Source organism: Cupressus sempervirens, chromosome 5 (genome assembly GCF_028749045.1).
Source record: "Cupressus sempervirens isolate cs-2001-9-10 chromosome 5, ASM2874904v1, whole genome shotgun sequence".
NCBI lineage: Eukaryota > Viridiplantae > Streptophyta > Pinopsida > Cupressales > Cupressaceae > Cupressus > Cupressus sempervirens.
The window spans coordinates 331221950-331238918 of NC_143122.1; the positions used below are offsets into that span (position 1 = coordinate 331221950).

The 16969-nt window shown below is 35.0% G+C and overlaps 1 protein-coding gene across 2 annotated transcripts in view; it reads right to left on the reverse strand.

Moving 5' to 3' along the window:
• Positions 1–16969, reverse strand: part of LOC149556032 (phosphoesterase) — a 141883-nt gene that overhangs the window by 17888 nt on the left and 107026 nt on the right. For both annotated transcript variants that reach the window (XM_089830153.1, XM_089830154.1), the window contains exon 10: positions 1834–1903. In XM_089830153.1, the coding sequence (XP_089686279.1) occupies positions 1834–1903 (70 nt within the window). The remainder of the gene's footprint in view (positions 1–1833; positions 1904–16969) is intronic.

Consider the following 16969-nt stretch of genomic DNA (forward strand, 5'->3'; position numbering starts at 1 on the left):
TAACAATCAGTAATGTTGGAATAAGTCCACTTCCAAAATTTGCACATTCTTAAAATAATTTCTGGAATATAATTTGGACCTGTTTGGTTGAACTGGAAGAGGAGTCGAAAGATGCATCTTCTATGTTTGGTACTGAAATTGGAATTGGAATAAGTTTTTTTGAAATTTTAATAATTTGAGCATCAAACGACATTAATGAGTCCTTTTAGAGTTGGGCTTGCTCAATACATTAGAAAAAAATCTGTTCGAACTCCTCGAGTATGCTTCTGTTGTTGCTTGTCTCACCACATTTCACCAAAAAATAACTTCCCTCCAATAATTTCACTTGTGCAACTAGGGTCGGACCCGACAAGATATAAAATTTGGTTTTATAAAAATGGAATAGGAATAGGTTATTCCTATTCCACCTTTTAAATAGGAATTCCACTATGCTCCTTTTGGGCTAAAATTAGAATTAATAAATTCTAATTCTACTTTTCGTGTTTACAACTAGACGCTCAATTTCCGAATTCTAGCAGTTGAATTTTCCTATTCCTATCAAATTCCGACTACCAAATGGGCCCTAAGTGATTCAAATGAGACTCTTCATATTACACCTAAAGTTCTCTTCAATTTCCAAATACAAGATTCTTCATATTTCCAAACACATGCCTCTTCGTATGATGCATGACACATGTTTTCTACACATAAAATTATCATAACTATCTTCTCGAGCTGTAAACACAATTTATCTCTATTTCAACATATAGCAAAATCAGAGATAAAGATCTCTAACACAGCTACAATCTTCAAAAAAATTGTCCTAAGTGAAAAAATTGTGAAAATGGCATGCATCATTAAGTTTTGTGTTGCCCCTTGCCCCCACCAGCATTGCCCCCAAACCCACACAAGGGGTGCTGCCCTCCTCCCTATTAGAAGCACTCCCTCAAAACCCTTATGAGGGATGTTGTACCCAACCCCATTCAGGTCTCCACCCCCAAACTGCCATTAGTTATTAGAATCTCTTGTCACACAAGGAAGTTCACTACAATGAGGGGGCAACAAGGAAATAGAATTTAACTCTCCAGCGTGTTAACTTAGACATTAATGTAGAAATTTTGAGACTAGTGGATGGGAACAAATCCCCCTTGGGCCATGCATATGAGACCATGAATAGAGAAAAGGAAGTGATTGGAATAGAAAATTTGTATATTACTTTTTAACTGTGAAGTATGTTTTGGCCAATGCAATATATTCAGCAATATGATTGTAAATAGCCAAAATCTATATATTACAATTCATGGTACAAACTCTCAATTTTATTTTCTCTCTTTGTCAATATGCTATGTCTTTAAATTTCAAAAATAAACTTTTGACACTTTTTCTGAAAAAAAATATATATTCTTTTTGAAATCTGATTTATTTAAAAAAATCTTATACTTCTAGTTTTCCAATTTTTTTCCTAAAATATTTTTGTCAGTATGAAATTCTCAAGAACAATTGGCCATTGACTAAAACCATCATTCCCTTTTACAGTTGAATCCTCATAGTTTTGGTTTGTGCACATAACATTTTTATCTCTCAGGCTGTAAAGCAATTCAAAAGTATACAGTCAAGCACCAGTCAAAATTGAATAGAAAAGTTCCAAACAAAAACTGAACGGTATAACTTGATTTATGCTTTTAAAACTTGTGGAAGGGGGCACATTTTGCTATAATTTTTTGGCTAGTTAGATATATGTCTTACTCAAAATGTCAAAGAGACTTTAAGGACAATTTTCCACGATCCATCAAAAACCCTGCATCAAGAAAAATATTTGTTGCAATTCAAGAAATTGAAATTTTGTGATATTACCTTCGCAAAGCCAATATCTGCATCGCTGTGATCGCCAATTCTCCCAGCAGCATCTCCAACATAAAAAGATCTGAAAATTTATATTTTTGAGATGTAAGACTAAACTGTGCCATGAGAATAACGAATAGTTCACAAAAATAAAAAATAATAAACATACATGCATCTACATACCAGATAGTTAACAAACTTTAAAAAAATTAATAACAAGCTCAAAACTAAGTATGGTATCATTTTGCTTTCAAATGATCAAGTATTGTAGCACTTGAAAGGTCAAATTTATACCTTGTTCAATAAACAAGAGAAGACAGCTCTCGTGCAACAACAGGTAATGATCAAACAATCATAGGACATAAACAACAAATCTAGTGATTGACAGTAAACTTGTTAATGCCAGCACAGTTGTATTAGTGAAAACATGTCTTCCACCATATGGTTTTTTCCCTTCAATACTTTTATGGTAAAATATTGTATTCCATTGAAATACATCCCCAATAGACACTACCCAGAAAATTCATCCACCATGAAACAGTGACAGAGGCTCAACAGTGATCCAAATGACAATTTGGGAATTTGTTTTGGAATAAAACCATATAATGTTGTCAGAGCCATGACCAGCACCATTCAACAAAACTAAAAAACATTTAGTGCCTCGAAAAGATGAAATTATATATTATGCAACTTAAGGACACAATGCTTCTTCAACATTATTTGGCTCCTCAAAATCAATCCAGAAGGATTGAAATTTGCAAACAACCAAAATTCAAGAGATTGCAAGAGTTCTAAAGGAAACTATAATTGAACATTGATGGGTCTCATGTCCAAACAATTCCTGTAAACTTTCCAAGTGAATGTTTGTAATATCATATTCAATTTTGAAAATGCTTCACTTTTTATTTATAGACACTTGGCTTCCAACTAAAAAAAGCTTTCAACTATTAGGCAAACCAATATAAAAATCAGCATTATAACTTCACAATTCTTCTCTAAGATTATGACCTTTTTACTCTCATTTGCAACCAGACCTTATTTTGCATTGCAGAGTAATTTCTATTCATTTAAACGTTTTCTTTTTCTTTTATTTACTGCTAACTAGAAATTTAAACTTTGCATGATTTCGTCTGTTATCCACTGGATTGCCAATTAATTTGATTAAGATACCATTAAGCTTGTTCAAGGTTTGTATGTTACATCCACCAAGGCAAAACCACAGGAAGTGCAACTCAAGACAGGTAACCCTTCAAACTCTCTTGCTTGTCAATTCAAACAACCTCAAATGGCAATCAAAGCCTCTTCAACTGTTTCTTAGTGAAGCATTCAAGAAGTACAGAATGGAGATAATTAATAATTTGCCAATAGCTTCTCAGAAACTAATCCTGTGGCATGCACTTCTTTTATCAAGAAGATTCCCAAGGGGCGGAACAACCTCTAAAGCAGACTGAATTTTAATATATCTCCCTTAGAATGCAAAGTTAATATGGGCAAACTAAGCAAATGGCTTGACAGATCATGTTTTGCTACAAATGTTTTTTTAACAATGAAAAGGAAACTTACCACAATTTCAATTCTCGAAGCAACTTTCCAATATATGATGCAAATCGTTTTGTCTCAGAATAGCCAAGAGGAAGATGAATAAAAGGACTAGTTAACACTTGGCCTAAGTGATCTCTAGTCAAAACTTGGAAAGACTTTGTAGAAATCTTTCAAAAGCAATACTTCCCTTTGAATAATTATGATAATTAGCACCAGAAGTTGTAGAGATTGGATCTAGATTGAGGACAGATGATTCAACAAATTACTAATTAATATAGTCCTTGTTGGCGCGATTTGGCATATATTATAGCTTGGGATAGAAAGCCCTCAGATACTACAAGACTTGCAGTTATATATCCAAGAAGAAACATGATTCTTGAAGTTCCAAACATTGAGAGAAGCACATCAATGTGTGATCAATGTCAAAGAAAAAAACTACAACTAACATTAAGGCAATAAGAAAACTACACCAAGTAAAACTGGCATGAAGTCTGAAAATAAACAGAAAGAACAACAACTTTAGTCAAAGCCTTCTTTGAAGAAGGATTCCAGGATAAGAATCGACAAAAAAAGATAAGAACAAGAAAGCCCCACTCAAAAAAAGAAATCTGTGCCACAAAAGTACCAATGCCTAAAGTATAAAATGCCAACTCTACCACAATCTCTAAAACCACCATCCATTTTCAACAAGGAAAGGCATATCATATAGGTTGTTCTCTGTTCCATTGTTGCCATGACACAAGGTTCTCTGTCATGTCCTATCCACTCTAACCAGGACATATTCATAATCTTGCCCTATTAGCTCATCTTGTCCCCCATGAGCTATTTGGGAGGGGGCGCTTTTCAATGGCATGCCTTTGATGCCATCCTTTGTGTGGTCCTAAATCAAAAATCATGGCGCCAACTTCAGTCTTGGCCAAGACTGAAGTTGGTGCCATAATTTGAATTTGAATATATATGCACGTGTGTGTGTGTATGTATGTATACATACATATATATACCTACATATATATACCTTAGTTACCGGATTCGTGCCCTAGAGGCTGGATCCGGATTCGAGTCCGATCCGGATCCAGATTCGTGCAGATCCGGGCAGGATCCTTGTTTTACACAGTGGATTCGTCCGAATTCATGGCCCACGAATCCGGATGAATCCACTGTGTAAAACAAGGATCCTGCCCGGATCTGCATGAATCCAAGCACGAATCCTCAAGGATCCAGCGTGAATCCTCAAGGATTGACAGGTTTAAGTGAGTATAAGTTATTTAATATGACTTTTTTAAATATTTTTTTTTGCTTTCTAGTGCTAAAATGACCTTTTTATGCATTATATATACTAATAAATGAGAGAAATAAATATATATATATATCTGTTACTAGATGGGGCTTGGGCAAGATCAGTATATATATATATTCACGAATCCTCCATGAATCCTAATCGGGAAAAAAAAAATCACGAATCCACGGATCCAATTCACGTGCCCGAATCGGATTCGTATCCCAAATCAGTAACTAAGATATATACATATATATATATATATACACATACATATACATATGTATGTATGTATATATGTATGTATAGGTACGTACATACATACATACATACATACATACATACATATATATATGTATGTATGTATGTATGTATGTATGTATATGTGTTTGTGTGTGTGTGTGTGTGTGTGTGTGTGTGTGTGTCTGTATGTGTATTGGCCTTCTTGGATTACTTGAGCAGAATTAATCATCTCTTCTTATTACTTGTAATACCAATTTGGAATTAGTTACCAAAGCTTGCAGTTTCCAAGGTGCAAGACTCTCCCTAGTCTGTTAATTAATTTTGAAAAGTCTCCTTCAAAGAGAAAATTGACTTGCAATCTGAGTTTGGTTGTCATTCATACAATCTGTGATCAGAATATCTTCATTGTGGCTGCAAACATATCTTTACATTCCATTGTCAACAATCACTGCAATATGCATAACAGCCACAAACATTATTACATATTCATGATGGTGGCAACTGACACATCTCTGTATTCATAAATGTCCTGACCATCAGATTTTTTGTGTGATGGACAAGTGATACTCCTGCAATATACTTCAATCATTGTTGGGCCTATATTTGGGCTGTGAAGCCTTCTTCTTGGCAATCTGGACTTTCCACGGCCTTTACTTCCTTGTGCTCAGTCCCTTATTACTGCAATCAGCACACTCACTGCAGACAGCATATACCTTGCAGTCTCAGTGATCTGCATCTTGCTGTAGCTTGTACTCAATAATTTTGTGGATGACAGCAATCCGGCATCTATATTTGCATATACTCTGAGCTACATGGTGCTGATAAAATCAGTGATATACTGATATTTATGGTGTAATTCATGCGACTCGACTGAAAAATTGAGTTAAAATGCAGAATTGCATGTAATTGGTTTGTGGGTGTAAATGCAATATTTTGTTACAAAAACTTTAACAAACAACTCAGCACAAATAAAATGATAACTACAGTAGCTTGGAAATGGCAATATTTTTCATTCAAAGATTTCCCTTTGTAAAAGATTACAAACAAGAAGTGTTTAAACTTCTGACCTTTATAACCTGCAACGAATGATGTGTGAAGAAGCAGACACGTCACTGACCATTAACAGTCTGACAATACATAAGCAGAAAACTTTAGATGGCCTGCATCTGATATAAAGAGACTGAAATCCTTATGCCAACGGAGAGGAAGGGAAGATACACTTTAAAGTTTACACCACCCTGTAACTCAGTCAACCAGCATTGATTCCAATCACCTCTAATATTGCTCTGCCTACAGCTCAAAACGATACTTGACCAGCCTTCAGTTATCAACAGCTTCTTAGTATCTGGTCGTTTTCTGCTGAAACCATTTTATCTGCACTTGCTTTTCAACACCCACCCTATATGGAAGTCGCCCAACAATGATGGCTTAATGTCCAGCTGAGTGCCTAAAATTGTTTCCACACCACCATACAAGGTAAGAACTTCATTGAAATCTGCTTCTAACTGTAATGTCCCATTTTTGGCAGACACGTAAAATTAAAATAATTAATTAATTTTTTTCTTATGTTATATAAAATTATTTAAGGCAACTAATATTTAATTAACAAATATTTAAAACAAAATGATTTTTGGTTAAAAAGAAAATATAAATAAATATTTTTCTTAAATGATTCTTTTAGAAGATCATTAAATTATAAAATGAAGCTGAGGGTTATTATCATCTTCTACAGATATTTAATCGGGAGCATTTGGAAAGCTTGTTGTCCAGGTTCAGGAAGCCTGAATTTGGAAACCCTTGGGATATCTTGGTGGATAAGATTAAAACCCGGTCTAACCCATTGGGTGAATCCACCTTAGAAATCACAAATGGACTACTATGGCAAAATTTGTAATGTTTTCTCCGAAGACTAATTTTCAGAAGTATTTATTCAATTTTTAGAATTAAGTATTTTATTATTTCTCAATAAATAAATTATGTCTGGAGTTTTCCAGAATAAAGTATTATAGCAGAGAGAATAAATATTTTATGGAAGAAGAATAAAATCAATATGGTTGGGTGATGAAAATATTAGTATCCACTAGCAATGATTAAATATTCAGAATAGGGATATAAACATTTGTTTCTTGTGGAGTTAAATCAGCTAGAAATACCATTTTGTAAAATCCCTGCTGTCATCATGTGCATTACAAATTACTCAACCACTCAGAATCCTTCTGACTTTCCTCAAGATCTAGGGAATGGTTGGAATTTTGTGGCAAACAAACACAGATGGCATTTGAATACTCAGAAGTCTGCCTTGAGATCCTACGACTAGGAATTGCTCAGGTTTAGAAGATCTTTTAGAAACCCTAGCTGGTAGGGCCTCCCAGGAATTTTGATAGAAACCCTAGAGTTCTCCAGCCAAGATTCCCATCGAAACAGGGCACCCTTCTTTCTTGCAGACCAGAGCACCATGCTGGAATCTGGGTTATTCTTCTTACTTCCTCAGTTCATAACTTTGCACAAGGGTGAATTGCCAAAAATTAGGCTCAACAGAGAATCCGATCTTTCCAGACCAACAACAACCTCTAACGGACATACTGGCATTGATGTCAAAGGGCTTCACAAAACAAGGACAAGTTATTAGTATAACCTTCATCAATGTCAAATGGAAGGGCGAATGATGTCAAAGTAATTGCATAGTATGGCAGTGATATTATTGGCATAAAGTTAAAAGATAAGTAAATAAAGAGGAAATAATAATATGTATATATTCAGATTTATCAAATCTGATATGCATATTTATATATTGTATGTGAAAAACAGTGTATATCAATATAAGAGAATACGGTGAAGTTAACAGCTGGAGAAAGGAACGTCATATGCATCATGCAGCGATCATTTATACAACAGAGAGTTATTAATGAGATGACCCCACAACAATCTGAACAGAATCTCAAAAGCTTTCGTTCTGAACTAAGTTGAGGTCTACAGTTAGCAACAATAATTAACTGGAATGATTCTAGCAGAATGAATGATGAAACAAAGTCATTATTTGATGGTTATTGGTGGGATAACCCTGGGCAATACAACAGCGAAAAAAGATATCGACTCTATCATATGGTGAACATATTGAACAAGTATGGTGTATCTTTCTTAATGAGAAAAGTATGCAGTAATAAGAATAACAAATAAGTTAATAACAGATATTGATAGCAATCAGTTTATAAATCTCGACAAAGGAAATCAATGAATATGTTTTCAGTCAACATCTCAGCAATACACAGATGCAGAGTCACTACAGTGACTATGATCTCAAAGGCAAATTTTCATTATATTAAGAGCAATTGATGTTTATTTAAAACAATGGCAGATTGAAGAAAACCTGTCTATCGTCAGGAGTTAGATCAAACAAATCACATCAGCCATATCTTTATTAAGGAGCTTGATACAGACAAAACTTGATAAATTGGGTAGGCCCGATAGAAAATATAATGAGCGGTAATAGTGCATCCAAGGTTACCAGGAGACGGGGGTACTTGGAGACCTTGGAGACTGGTAGTGGTACCGGTAAAACTAATTTTCAAATAGGAGACGGCGGTACTTGGAAACGTTAATTGTTGTTTAATATAATTTAATAATTTCTAGAAAATATCATGACATAGAATTTTGAAAACAAGAATAGTGGTATTATAACATTAAGTTTAGATACACAAAAGTCAAAAGTCATTGTGTTGAAGGCTGAAAGAATTCAAAACTCAATATATATTTTATATGAGATGCCAAAGGATATGGGATGTGTAACTAAGAGAAATTTTGTATTGTTCTTCTGAAATTGGATAAGGTTCGCATAGATTCGTCCCTGTAAGATACTTGAGAAGGTTGGAGATGCCCAATGGCTTCCATTATTTCCAACGATTGAGTTGATGTTACGTAAATATCTCTTATTACCATTTATGTGATCTCTTTAAATGAAGAGTTGTTAGTAGATCATAACACCAAAAGGAAAGGAAATAATTATACATCATTGACAAGTCTTTCTAGAGGCAAATAAGCAAATTGATTGGAAAACTATAGTGGCTATCATTATCATTACTAACATATAAGTAATAAAGATTTTTAAGGGTTGATGGTAGAGGATAAGATTTAGGAGTTTTTATGATGCCTTGTGCTCAATATTTTTGGTGATAGACATCAATTGTTGGTCGGGGAACTTTGGAGATGGCAACCAAAACCTCGTGCATCCAAACATTTTTGGGGACATCTCCAGTATCTAGAGACATGTCTCCGGTACTAGGGGTCTCTGAGACACGACTCAGGGTGTAGGAAACGGGTCTCTTGGTAACTATGAGTGCATCGAGTGAAGGCGGCAAAACATTTGAGATCAATGTAACTACTTAGAAAGACAGAGCCCAATAAAGGAACCAGTGGTTTCGAAGACTTTTCAGTCCATGTGTCAATTTTGAAAGATCTTGTCGGGGATTTTGAAAGTTCAATTCAGATCTAAAAGACAAGAGCAGCAATGAATAGAAGTCAGGCTTTGGGAACAAAATCCATGACTGATTTATAGCACTCAGAAGAAAAGAGAAGCATGCAAGTCAAATGCAAATAGACAACTCTACAGTTTAAGCAACGATACTGAAAGATGTTATAAGATAAAGGCAGCATATACATTAGAGGCTGTGATAAGCAGTGAAATATATTCTCCCTGCTCAATGATAACAGTGAAATGTGTTGAGAATCGTGACAGTATAACATAGTGATACAATATGAATATAAAGAAAAGAACAAAGCATATTAATTTAATAAATAGCGATATAAGCGACGATGGTATCATTGGCAAAAACAAAGGGAATCCACGCAAACGGTCAAAGCAGTGTTATACTTGCCAAGTCACCGGCTGTGACACTATGAAATGGGAGTCTATCAGCAGCGTAATACAGACAATCAGTTAAAAAGTAAACTTTGACTAATCAATAGACAAGTCATCATTTGGAAGATAAATGGCTTACGAAGACAATGATTTCAAGTGTATTATACATGTTTTAAAAACGAATAATCTATTAATTAAAGTTATAACTTATCTTCATGAAACGATGCAACACTTTGGAAAGATACAACTTTCAGAAAGAGTCACATGGAAGATGATATAAGAGACAAGTCTTCTGTGTTAGAAGAAAATCAGTGAAATATTGAGAATAAGCAAGTGGAGTAAGAAGAACAGTTAAAATGGAGATATACAAATAAATATCAGGATAGTGTCACCACTGAATGAAGAAGTAAGAGTAAGAAGAGGAGAGAAGTATTTAAAGAACACACAAAAAGAGAGGTGTTGAGCAGTATAAAATAAATAAAAAGATTTAAGTGTGAAATGTGTATAAAGAAAAGAAATTAATATAGAATCAAGAATAGTTAGAAGATTAAAAATGAAATATATAATCAGATTGAAAATCTGATTTATATAGATATTTGGAGGCTGACTTGACGTAAAAGAAAATAAAGAGAAGAGTGTGTATGGAATTCATAAATATGAGATTGAAGAAGAGGAACTTGTGCAAATAAAGTATCCATCATCAATTGACTAAGCAACATGGCCAAGGTGGAAAAGAAGTTTGTGTGCAGTGGATTGGTGCTCACGAAGACAGCAGCGGGGGTTGGTGCTTCCCGTAGGTCGATGCATGCAAATTGTGAGTTGGAGCTTCTAGTGAGTCAGTGCTCACAAGCATAGGGATTGGAGCCTCTAGTAGGTTGGAGCCTACAAAACATTGTAAAAGAAAAAGTTTATATATAAACCAATTATTTGTCGTGGTTTCTCCCGCAATTGGGTTTCCACGTAAAATTGGTGTCTTTGTGTTCATGTGCATAATTGTTTATTTAAATAATTGATTTCATTGAGGCAATTGTTTGGATATAGGTTCTAAATTGACAAAGTTGTTAATATATTGATTCACCCCCCCTCTCAGTATATTTGTGTGCTCTTCAACCTCATCCCAGCATCCAAAAGGAAAAAGGCAGTTGACATGGAAATAGTGAAATCTGCAACCAAAGCCCATCCCTCTAATGAAACTAGGGCTCATGCAGCAATAAATGTGGATGACTCCCTATCTAAGCTTCATAAGACATCGATCACGATGAACCCTCCTTTAATCCTTACTATCAAACCTTGAAGAAATCAGGTCTGATTGCTGTGGAAAGGTCCAATCTCATGCATGGATGGTATGGCAAGATGGTTTTTGGGACCAAGTATTACTCATACAGCCAAGAAATTCCTTTTAATTGAATGTAAGATAGATAAGCTTAAGGAAATTATGTAATCTAAGGCTTTGCTACATCTTAATGGTTATCCTTTTCTTTTACATGATTGGGTTCCAAAATTTGATGTACAAATTTCTCCCCAAAATATTTCCCTTCCTACTTTAGCTTGGGTCACCTCCCTACCGAACTTACCAAATGGGATTCAATAGAACAAGTTGGGAATAGCCTTGGCTCTCAACTCTTAATTAGACTTCTAAAAACCTAGCTTTGAATCAAGGATGATATAATATTAGTCAATGCCAACCCTCTTTGCAAAAGTAAATCTCTCAATATCGCTACCAATTTTGGAGACTGATATTGACCCTATAACATATTTGGGATCCATTGAGAAGGATAGAGTTATCTAGTTAGAGGCCTTTCTTAATCTTTTTGAGATCGTCAAAAGGTTAGGATTTGTTTTCCCCCCATGTTGTGACGTTTTCACAACATCGCCCCATTGCAAATGGGGACTCCCTCTTTTGTTCTTAGTCCAAGGGGTGGAGCAATTTAGGCAATAATTCAAAAAAATTGCAAGCCTTCCTAGAATGAAGTTGAGACTGGAAGAAATTGGAAACTTTTGGTTAAGTGTCAAAAAAATGGAAAAAGAGGGCATAATATGGTCGTCCATGGAAAAACTGAAATTTGATAGAATTTGGCTAAAAAAAATAATAATAATTTGAGAAAAAAATTAATAATAATAATAAATTGAGCCAAAGATACATGTACACACCTAAGTACATGGTGTCTACTGCGCATTCCATGCACTTTCCTAAGTCACCCTTAATTTCTAGCATGCACTTGCCTAAGTCACCCTCAATTTCCACCATGCACTTACCTAAGTGAGTCTTGACTTCCACCATGGTTTTGCCCAAGTCCCTAGTGGTTTCCACATTTTGTTTGATGGTTTTCCCTAAGTCCCTAGTTGTTTCGACTTTGTATTTGATGGTTTAGCCTAACTCGTCTAGTGGCTTCCACTTTTTGTTTGATGGTTTTGCCCAATTCCCTAGTGGTTTCCACTTTGTGTTTAATGGTTTTGCCTAAGTGTCTAGTAATTTCCACTCCAAAATACATAGGAGATCTCAATTACAAAAGCACCCTACGTCTCCTTGAGTTTAATGAAACACTCTGAAATTTTACAATTTATTGGGAGATTGTGAAACATGATCAAATTTCAAAGGTTTGAATTACACCAAAAAAAAAAATTAAAATTCAGAAAGAAAGTGACGAAAGTTAAAGGGAAAATAAATATAAAACAAAAAAAACCAAAAAGTGGTTTTGAATTGAGATGAGATCAAAATTTGTCTCAACTTTGCAAATAGTGTGTTTTAAATTGGGTGGAGATTAAGTTTATCTTGACTCTGCAAAATATGGATTGATTTTTAAAATGAATTAATTACTTCATCCATTGTTGCATCGAAATTATCCAAATGGCTTCGGTTTTAACAAATCGAAAAATTAAAATAATGGAAAATAAATCATAAATGCAAAAAAAAAAAAAAAAAAAATTCCAATCAAATTTGCACTACCCCATTAAATTATTTTTATTGGAAATTAAAGGGGCAAGTTTGTCATGATTTTCCAAGTCTAATTGCAATTATTATTTCAAATTTAACAATTATTTACAAGTGGTGGTTTGCTTTCTAGGTTAATATGATGAGGTAGCATAACGGCCTTTTTCTAATTGGTCAATGGTTTCTTTCGAATTTTCCTATTGGTTTGTGAGGCGGTGGCTTCTTTTACAAGTGCTCTCTTCTCATTGGTCCAAGTGTCACCAATACTTATCAAGTTGTTATGGCTTTGAATTCTCCTATTGGCCCATGAAGGCATTGTAGATTTTTCATTGGCCCCCAAGGTGCTGCTTAATTGTAATTGATTGGGCATTTAATACTTGTAGCAAGTGGTTATGAAACCCTAAATAGGGCTTATGTGGATTAATCTTGGCCCTTGATTTCAAATCAATCTTCGACATTCATTGTATTTGAGCTCCCTATATAAGGACCGCTCCTCTCATTTGTTAAAGGGGGGGGGGATTTTGGAGAATTGATGCTATTGCAATGCAAAATTTGTTCTACTTTTCATTATTGTGTCTTGCATGGTGATTTGTAGTGATCAAGTTTGTATTATTGCATGGTGATCTATATTTCCTCACTTAGTTTAGGATTTCATTTCATGTTGAATAGAAGTAGTTTAGTTGAATGGAAGTTAGTAACGAGATTCGCCGCAAGTCCGGCAAGTTGCCCAAGTCAGCGAGTTGGGTAACCTCAGCCGAGTCAAAATGGCCCGTAACCTTGGCTCAACGGGTCACCTTGGGTGACTCGTCTGACTCTCCTAACCTACGGGTCAACCATGTGACTCGCAAGTGACGATGCATGTGACCTAAAAGGGCTTTCATAATACTCTTATGTGAGAAATAGAAAGAAAGAGAACGAAAGAGAAATAGAGAGCCATTGTTTTGCAACAAACTAAAAGGAAGAGGAGAAAATCTTGCATTTGTGACATTAGAGCAGTTATACACTTGCATTTAGATCATCAAGGAGTTTATAGAAGCTCTTCTCAACACTTATCAACTCATTTGAAAGAGGTAAGACTTGATTTTCTTAGATTTACATGGTTTTTTTCTCTATGCTTATGGGTTGTTTGGATGAATTTTTTTCTATGTTTATGGGATTTTTTTACTTTAAATCTTCATAAAATACAATGCTTAAGTAGTAATTTTTGGTTAAAATTGTCTTTTTGCAGCAACCTTGACATTTTGGAAAACATTTTTTCCCTAATCATAATGGCTCCTCTAGCTAAAAAACTCAAACTCACTAAAGGCAATCAAAAAGATGAGTGTTGGAAGTACACCATAGACTTTTTGAGTAGAGCTCGAAATCAAAAAAAAAACTTATTTTGTAAGCTCCATCATAGTGGGGAGATAAATAGATTGAAATACCATATTGTTGGCATGGATAGACATGATGCTAAGCCTTGTAAAGTTGCTTCTACTGAGGCTAAATGTTTTTGTAGTGTTTCCTTAAAAGATATGAACATAAGACAAAAAAATTAGAAGAGTCAACTTAGATCGGTTCCACTTCCTGTCCACCCTCATCTGGAACTGCATCTGTATCTATTTTTACACCCCTAGGTTTAGTAGGTTGTACTGGAGAAGGCTCTTCCCTTCCTCCCTATCGTCCTAGTGCTTCTGCTAGTGTTGTTGCTTCTACATATATTCCTACTAGTAGCACTGCCCGTGATAGTAGTTTTTGTACCATGTTCCACTCCTCATGCACAACCCTCACTTGAGAGCTTGGATTGGAATAGGAAGATCTATGAAGCTGGAAGAAGAGCAATTTGGAAGTTTTGATTTTTTTCTACAAAATTCCATTTATTGCAGCCAGGTGCAGCCACGTAGTTCATTTATATTTAATTGTTTTACTTAAACTTTGAAAATAGAATTTTATAATGTTAACTCGATGTTGAAATATGCTAATTTAAATATTTTATAAATGTGACAATACTCCTTATTTACAAGGCATGATTGATGTGGTTTCCGTCAGTGGTGCAATGTTGGAAGCCCCCATAGAAGATGAGTGAGTGGCCCCCTCTATAGATGCTTCCTCACCTGTCAAAAATGTGACATACTTATGTAAGGCTATTGAGGAGGTTATAAGGGAGGTGGGGAAAGAGAACATTGTCTAGGTGGTGACTGATAATGTAGCTAATTTTGTTGCTACAGGTAAAACTTTAACTTTTAAGTTTCTAAATTTTTTATTTTAGTTTTTAAAAATTAAAATTCTCTTAACACATCTAAATTTTTACTAATTAATTTAAAATTGCTGCAGAAAACTTTTGATGGAGAGGCAACCAAAAATCTTTTGGACTCTATATGCGGCCCATTGCCTTGACCTCTGGTTAGAGGATATTGGCAAGATTGAATCGGTGAAATCATGTGTTGAAAAGGCCAAAAATCTTTGCAAGTTCATCTATAATCATGCCTTTGTCCTCAGCATTATGATGGAATACACAGGGGGAAAGGAGTTGGCTCATCCAAGTATCACAAGATTTGCCTCTAATTTTATCGCACTAAAATCCTTGTTGAAATCAAGGTTAGCTTTGAGGTGCATATTTGTTGGTCCACAGAAGACTTCGTCATCCTATTCTAGCACCATTGCACAAATAGATGCAACAAAACTTAAATTTATGATGACCCCTTGTATGATGATCGTGGAGGTAATTTAAAAACTTTAAATTTATAAATTAATTTATGACATGCATATTTTTATTTTATTTTTATTGTGCAATTTTGCAAAGTTGCATATTTCAATGATCATATCATCATCCACTCGATTGTTTTTTTATTGAAATGTTTCATAGGTGATTGAGCCCCTCGGAACCCTCCTAGGAGTTATTGATGGGAGAAGTCCACTATGGGCTACATATATGAGGTTGTGGATAGGGCCAAGGAGGCCATTAGAGCCAGTTATGTAGGAGTTGAGGACAAATATCCCTATTTTGGGATATAATTAATAGGAGATGGCAAAATCAGCTTCATAGACCCAACCATGCAGCAGCCTATTACCTCAATCCAGCATTTTGTTTCCATGATAATTTCAAGGCAAATGAGGAGGTTCTTAGTGGCCTATATACTATGCTATCAAAGATAGTCACTAATGCCACAAATACATTGCTTGAGATGGATGCCTATAATAATGCCGCAGGGCCCATTTTTTCAAGCCAAATCTACAAAGAAGGTCATACAAAATTACAGCCAAGTAAAAATTGCAGCTTATGCACGTTGCATATTAATTTTATTATCTAGTTTCTAACTTTCTAGCTTTAAAGGTGGAAATGAGACTTTTTTTTCTTTTCCTATCCGCATGTTGACCCAGCCACGTAGCGCTTCAGGATGTGAGCGCAACTAGAACATCTTCGAGCACATCCACTCAAACAAGCGTAACAAGTTGATTGTGGAGAAATGAATAATCTAGTCTTTTGCATTAAAACCTACACCTTAGGACTTGGGAACATGTTCGAGTACATCCCCTCTCCCATTCCTCTTTGTGATAATGGTAGAATCTTTTGGAAGAGGTATCTATAGAGCATACTTAAAAGGTAAATCTCAAGGGTTACAATCACAAAAGGAACAGAAAATATCACTCATCAACAATTTGTGGATGACACAATTTTCCAAATAGGAGCAACCTTGAAGAAGCTATAGACTACAAAGAAATTTTAGATTGGTATCAAAAGCATCGGGACAACAAGTCAATGTGGACAAGTCTTAGATTTTCTTCTTGAATACCCAACACAAGGTAGCCACAACAATTTGCCAAACATTAGGTTTAGGATAGGAGCATTCCCCTATAAATATCTACGGATGACAATAGAAAAAGGAACTAAGGTCACAAAATCATAGGGACCCATTTTAAGTAAAGTGTAACAAAAAAATGGAAAGCTAGAAGGGGAAATGGCTTCTAATGCAAGAAGAGCAACCATGATCAGATCGGTTCCTATCAGCTATCCCAACCTATCAAATGTTGTAATGTCCCCTCTTCTTAGATTGGATAACAAGCTTATAATCTCTCCAACCTCTATGAACAATCTCTATATTCTTCTTTAATTTTGTAGCTATCTAGAACTACGATTGCTCAGAATGATAAATATTGATACAGCTCTTCCTGGAATAATCCCTTATAATATATTTTTGTAGTCCACCTGCTAACAATGTCTCTATACTTCCCTTGTATTTAAGAATGTTCTGCAGTTTTCTAAGTGTATCAAGTATGCTCAAACAGTATGGCTATCAAACTACTATTGCTATTTGTTCTT